This window comes from Arctopsyche grandis, chromosome 10 (genome assembly GCF_051622035.1).
Source record: "Arctopsyche grandis isolate Sample6627 chromosome 10, ASM5162203v2, whole genome shotgun sequence".
In the NCBI taxonomy this organism is placed as follows: Eukaryota; Metazoa; Arthropoda; class Insecta; order Trichoptera; family Hydropsychidae; genus Arctopsyche; species Arctopsyche grandis.
This window is the reverse complement of record NC_135364.1, coordinates 4,469,548-4,476,941: the sequence shown is the minus strand read 5'-3', so window position 1 is coordinate 4,476,941 and position 7,394 is coordinate 4,469,548. Positions and strand designations below refer to the sequence as shown.

Genomic DNA, 7,394 nt, shown 5'->3' with positions numbered 1-7,394 from the left:
TATGAGAAATAATCGATTAAGTAAAGATCGTTAAGAAGATAATAAATTCGCTATAAAATAAAAAAAATAATTAAATTAAAAATATAATAGATGACTTTAAAAGTCAGCATTTTCATAAATAAATTTTCCTACTTATTCTAAATCTTGCACCTCGAATAAGGATTTATAGGTTTTAGAGTTTTTAAAAAATTGGCAAAAAATCACATAAATCCTAGCATAAAAACCCTATAGCTCCGATAAAATTTCACAATGGGTCAATCGTGATTAAACAACTTCTAAAGAAATTCATTTGAGATGCAATTATTTTGAAAAGAATTTGAGAAGTTCTTCGCCCTAATATATGCCACTCTATCTAACAAATAAGTGTAATCGATAATTTATCGTTACAAATGCTTCATAGAAGAAGTGTCACTTTCAAATTTTGCACATGTTGATTCGATCAATATTATCAAGTGCAAAATATTATACGTACTTATTACCAACAATTTATAGTAATATCACAGTCTTGTTTACCCAGATATGTAAAAACGAACTATTCAAAAACAACCTAAGCTATTTTACTTTACCTACTCAAACTAAAAAAAAAATACTAAGTCGTGCGAAGTTTGGTATTTGAGAATGTGTCGTAATCATGGCCTTTGGTTAACCTATTATGATGATTGGATATTTTCAATTTCAAGGGGCTTATTTTGAGGCTTTACAGGACGGGACTTAGGTTGGGCCGGTTTCTTAACAAGCTTTTTGTTAACCTTCTTTGCAGCATTGTTCTTCTTTTTATTAGCATTGTTTTTCTTATCAGCGTTGTGTTTGATAGACTTCAATTGCTTCTTGAGATTCATTAAAGTTTTCTTCCATTCGACTAAGTGATTTCTCAACTCTAAAAATAAGTTCCGATCGGCCAGACAAGCGTCTTTGTAGTTCGCATGCACCAAATCTGCATCATATAAATTGTCCTTGTTGCACTTGTTCACCACTTTCGTATTGGGTTCTTCATCAATCACACCCTGAACATCGAGGTAGAAGTTATTCGACAAGCACTGGATGTTCCTCAGAAGCTCCTTTCGTGCTGTGTTGTTAAAATGGCCTTTGTCTGTGGTGATATTCATCGAGATCAGTTTTCCGAAATGCTCTATGAAATCCTTTTGAGTGTCCCTCAGAACTATTAGAGCTTGGTTGACCTACAAAAAGTAAAGAAAATCAATTATTAATAATGTTTCAATCACAAGAATTACATCAGAGCCATACACTTCATGGTTAGATGAATTATTTAGAGGACTTCCTATTGACTTCAATCAGATGCAAGGGCTTCTAAGTGCTACCTTCACGTATCAACTAATCATCAGTGACAAAATAATACGAACGATTCAGAGAGGTATATTCTTGTTAATAAGAGACAATTTTTAACATTTTTAATTTTTTTTTATGCACAATTATCATTAAGTTAATTGGTGTTTGCCGACAGATGTGGCCGTCCAAACTGGAAATGGCTTTCCATGCAATGTCGGTATGCAAACGTATTGCAATCAGTAGATGCAGTATCGGTAACTGTTGGGTGCAATTTGTCGTTAATTGAACCATAACTGCGGCTTCGGAACGAACGTAAACCGGGTGTTACAGACGCGACTAATGAGCTGATCACAATTTTAAATCATACCTGGACGACTTATTATGCGCCATTTTTGCACTCGACACCTTTTATTATGACTTCTATCTCACGATCGATGACACGAAATTGTTGAAAATTCAACCCATTAAGCCGATTCCAACTCCCATACCCATATTTACAAAACGCGACTTTCTCTGTAATTTCAACCAATTGGGTGCAAATTTTAAAATTAAATCTGTTTTCCGAATTTAAACCACTTATAAACTGTACATTCTATAGACACACGTCACGTATCAACAAAGTGGAAAATTGTACAAACATCAATTTTCCAGTGAATAGTATCAAATTTACAATCAATTTAAATACTGCGTCTAACTGCAGTGCAAATATTTAAGTTGATATTGAGCGAAAACATTTTATGAAAAGAAATAAGCAAAAAGTAAAATATTTGGGTTTCGTGGGGCTCCGCGCGTCGATGTCTCTATTGAGTGCTTAAAAGTTAATCACAATTTCCGATATGCAATTCATTTGAGCTTGTTATAAAAAATCGATTTTGGATAGATCTTGTTTTTTTTTTATTATTATAACATGCGATCCATATTCGTGAAGAATAAGAACATGATTTGATGATCTCATAACGAGACCAGAGCTCATTTAAATTTAATAATAAAATTGCTATTCGTGATGAAACATTAATCTGTCATAATTTGAATGGCAATTTTGGGATAAACTCAATTACTCTGCATTAGGTATATACAGATGTATACTCTCTCTAATCCTAATCATTACGCTTTCCCTTTAACGGAAGATTTTCAAAATAATTCTTACCCATTAAAAATGCATTGATTATTTTACAGGGAATATGTGTATATATATCGCAATAAATTTAATAAGCCAATTCTTATTGTGGCGCTTGTAAGCGTTTTAATGTTATATTGCAAACATAATCGAAGATCGATCTTGAAGTCAAGCGCATGAATGAACATGCATACGCGTTAGGTAATCGTTTATTTATTATTAGACTGTCTCATACAATGAGCATTTATAAAAACGATGAAGGCGTTTTGTTGGAAGTTTTCATGTTTAATGCAAATTTCAGTATCGATACACCAACTTCGACAATACTATATATCTATTTTAGTAGGGAAAATTTAAAATTTAAATTAATAAAATACTCGATGACAATAAGAAAATCGATTATACGAACGTTATGTTGATGGAAATATCAATACATTTGGTTGAGTGCATGTGGGCGCTTTTCATGCTTCGTTCTATGATTCGATTTGGAAGCTTTGAGCGAGAGCTTTCAGAGCGGATGTGGGCGCTCATAGTATAACATAAAGCTTTCTTGTATGTATAGAATGATTTTATAACAACATATATTTAAAACAATCCATTATTTATTATTATTTGAATACTAAATGAAAAATCATAATTACTATATTATAATAAAAAACTAACTAGTTTAGAATTGAGTAAGAAAGTACAGGTTTTTGTTGAGGTTTTTCAACGGTTTTTTTGCATTTATTGCAAACTAGCGAATGCATTAATACGATCAAAATTGGCAAATTTTATTTCAAATGTTGCTTTAATTGCTATGAAACATACACAAATAAAAAAATACTCAAATGGCGTAATATTTCATAATTGTTAAATTGAGATATCAATATTTCTTGAAGGTTTATTTAATTTATGTTCGAGTATGGCGTGAAATTATTATAAAAGGAAAAAAATCTATTGGGTTTTCTTGATCAAAGTCAAAAACTTTTCATTTTAAAGCAAACACTTATTGTATATATTATATTAATAGACGAAGTTTAAGCTATGAAATAGATATATAAAAAAGACACATACCTTTTCGACAGGTGTACTGCCAACAGCGTTTACTTTCTTGATGACATTATTCATTGGGAAATCGTCAATTCGACACGTCCTGTGTAATCTCTTCAGAGACGGATGATACTGCTGTGTGAGCTGCTTCAGAAAATACGACAGCCTCGCGTTGACACGATCGATGTTCTTGATGCTCATATTGTGCTGGTGTCTCAGGTGGGCTGGGTCAGCTTGATTTGGCACCTTCAGAATGCGGGGTGCTCCTGCACTGAGGGACACCAGCCACAGTACGAGAAAAATGAAGCTCGTGGATACACCTGCGAACAACAAAATCGGACAGGTAAGTTCGAGCACTCGATGATGGGGAGTCGGTTGGGGCCGGGTGTGAGACGCACATGAATTGTAATCCATCAATAGACGTCGTGGGCATTCATAGTCTAGCATGGACTTGGTCGGATCGTGATCATGGTCATATTGGTGACTTGTGTTGGTGACGACGTCCGCGACGACGCCACCACCGTTCGCGACTGACTGGTCTGAGTCTGAGGTCTCCGGAGGTCCGGACGTGCCCCTCTACCTCCTCTTTGCCACTTCTCCTGTTTTTTTATGCTCTTTTGGGTGGCTAGAAAGCCGCTATGGCTGTTGTGGGGGATTCCCCGGTTCTAATACGTCATCCGAACCGGAACAAGAGAGGAAGAAAAAATTGTGGTGGTGGTACAATGAGAATTAGACGGTCGGCTGGGTTGCGATTATATCAACGCGATGTGGTTCAAATGTTGCTGAAGTGTAATTAGATGAGTCAGGCGATGGACGGAAAAGCATTTGATTTGATTTCCCCAAAGAAAATTGGACGAGTGTGAAATTGAGATGTATTGTCAATGTCGAACCATTTGTCAAAAGGTCGATTGCATTATTAAAGAATTCTTGATTGATTGGTCGATTCATCACTCAGTTGAGCTTATAACATATCTACATACATATATAGTATTATTAAAAATCAGTTTCTTACATTACATGTAATAGAAAATAGTCGTATCTGTTTTTTTTTTTTTAATTAATTTTTTTTAAATCCATTAATGCTAATGTGGAATATTTTAATGGAATTGCAATTTAACGATGGTTTTAGCACGTGCACTACTATCGAATGACATCATCGATCAACGACAAACCGATACGTAGGCGCCAGAACATGACACAGATTAAAAAAAAATAATAATGGCATTGAAGTGTTTGTTTTGACGCATGCGTGATAACGGACACGTTAATGAATGGAGACTTTAACTCTTACGAAAACTCATATAAAAGTTGAAACGTTCTATAGAAAACATTATGAATCAAAATCATTACGGAATCGGATTATCTTCTTGACAATCGCTCGTTCTTATCTTGTTGCATCGTTTGCGATACGGCTAGTGCAAGTTATATCAAGGATACATATAAAATAGTGCAAGATGAAACTTGAGAGTATGTACATACATATATTGTGAGTAAAAACTATGGTGAAAATTAAATTAAATAAATAATTGGGCTAGTGCAATGTCTAAATTGTGTAGATATCACATCGCGATTGAAATTTATTTTAAGAAAAAAATAATATTAAGATTCATTAGATCGATATTTTAATGATTAATTTGAATACATCTACTGATAGCATGACGATTTATGTGTATTTTTAATCAAATTGCTTAATCTCAAATTCAATCAGCTCAGTAGAATATTTGTTTGTGTGTGATTTGAAATTAATTCAATTTTAATTTTAATTTATATTAAATTGATTAAATAATTATCAGATAGTACATTATATAAGTTTAAGATCGGTCGATACAGAATACATTTGGATATATGTATATATCAAATTATATTGTATTTGAAAAACCAATTATAATATTAATTGAATTAACATTAAACTTCTTTGATATAAAAAAATGAATTTTTCTTCGGCGGGATTTGTTCACTTTTGCACCATTCGCTTCGCACGACTTGTACAATACATACATAATACACGTCTGTTGATCGAAATAAATCTGTCCCGGTGTTAAATTGATATCGGACATTAAAGCCGGAGACAATGCGGTGTCGTTTAACGAGTGATATATTATTATGCATAGAATACGCGCACGAAAAATTTTCACCAAGGATCTACGGAACCGTAGGCGGGAAAGCTCTAGAATAATTTACCATTGAGGCGTCGTCGTCCGGGAAATCTCGTCGATGTATTGCAACACATTGTGGTACATTTGTGTCGTAGTCACTGAGTCACTGTCACTGAAATCTACGGTACTACACTGCGGGTTCGTTTCGGCGTTGGTGTATCGCGGCGTGCGTTCCGTTCGACTCGCGGTTCGAATTTGGTTAAAAAACCAACGAAGCCACCTGTTTTTAACCGGCGCCAGTGGCGTATGTGACGTCAATTCATTGATAAAACGTAACAGACGCCGGCGCCAGGGCGGTGGGAGAGTATTGTAGAGGTGTGTTCCTCTTATCACGTCCGTATCGCTCTCGCCTATTCAGTGTTGCGTATGATACGCTTGTGAATGGAACGCAGTGTAGTTCGAAACACTGACATTGACATGCATGTTGATTTTAACCGTATGAAAAAATTCATTTAATTAATTTAAATGATATTATCAATGATCGAGAATGTTTCGAAGACCGTTTTTTAAATGAAGTGTCAATTTAGTATATTTACGTGAATGTTATTTAATTTTATTATATTATTATTTTAAACATTGCATGAATTGGGATACGTTTAAAATATTATGTATTGTAATTTAATTTTTATCCAATAAAATATATGTTTATCAAATCTACAACTTTCAATTTAATACTAATAAAATTTGAATACTATCTTAAAGTAATCTATGTAACTGCAATTTTTTTTTTCAATTCAATTCAATTCGACCCAAGCAATGCCAACAATTTTGACCTGTATTTTATAAATTTAATTTTTCAATGAAATACTATACATATATATAATTAGTATACAAAAAGGTGCACTTTTTTTGTAAAAATTTGATAAAAATAATTTGAACTAATTGTTATTTATAACAAAAACAAATTGTTAATTTATAATATATACTTGCACACACACTTTTGAAAAGTGTGTCATGAAAAATATGTAAAATGGTATTTTTTTAATTTAATTTCTATTATTTATGACATTTTTTAATATATAAAATTGCAAAATAAAATTTAGTTTATATTAAATCATACCATTTATGTATGTATTCGTTAAAATTGATCAAAACATCAAATTTAAAATAGTAAAAAAAATCATAATGAACGAAGTACTATAAAAATATTTAACTATCATATATAATGGGGTAAATTTTTTTTTCAAAAATCATATTAAAAAATAGGAGGTCAACTTGTAATGAAAAATTATAGGTGCAAAATTTATAAAGGGTTATTTTTAAATTTTATAAATATATAAAAAGTAAGAGATACATACCCATTGAAAATTTAGGGGATGATCCTTTGGATACGTTTACGATGAAAACCATTTTGAGAACTGTCACAACTTTTATAACTGTACTTTTTCGCGTTCAAAGGCGTGTGTGCACTTTTGAATGGGCAGGTAACTACTGAAGTTCAAAGGACTCGTCGAATCTTTTTATATCAGGAATCGTGACGTATTTACTGATGTTTATCTAGTCACACAGTACGACAAATGTTTCCGTCGGATCAGACAGTAGATTTTTACGTCATCGTGTCGCATTTGTGACGCGACGATTTCGCTTATCTAAAGTTAACTGATGTCTACCATATATGTATGTATGTATAAAAATCTAATGTAACTGAATATCTTAATCTAGCATTGTAAACTGACACATTGTCATAATATAACCGTTATTACTTCAACTATTTTTGATATGCAGCATAATATCTTAAACAAATCTTCCTTTGAAAAGTCGTAAAGTAAAGTAATTGTATGCATAGTTTTAACCGTATTTTA

The 7,394-nt window shown here is 32.7% G+C and overlaps 1 protein-coding gene across 1 annotated transcript; it reads right to left on the bottom strand.

Annotated features, from left to right (window-relative positions):
- Nucleotides 1-309: 309 nt before the first annotated feature.
- LOC143918209 (uncharacterized) lies at nucleotides 310-5,663 on the bottom strand. The gene is made up of 3 exons (XM_077439979.1): nucleotides 5,618-5,663; nucleotides 3,461-3,756; nucleotides 310-1,178 (listed from the first exon to the last, which is right to left on the bottom strand). Exons 2-3 carry the CDS (start codon nucleotides 3,635-3,637, stop codon nucleotides 651-653), a joined length of 705 nt encoding a protein of 234 aa, XP_077296105.1. The 5' UTR covers nucleotides 3,638-3,756; nucleotides 5,618-5,663; the 3' UTR covers nucleotides 310-650.
- Between the last annotated feature and the right edge of the window lie 1,731 nt (nucleotides 5,664-7,394).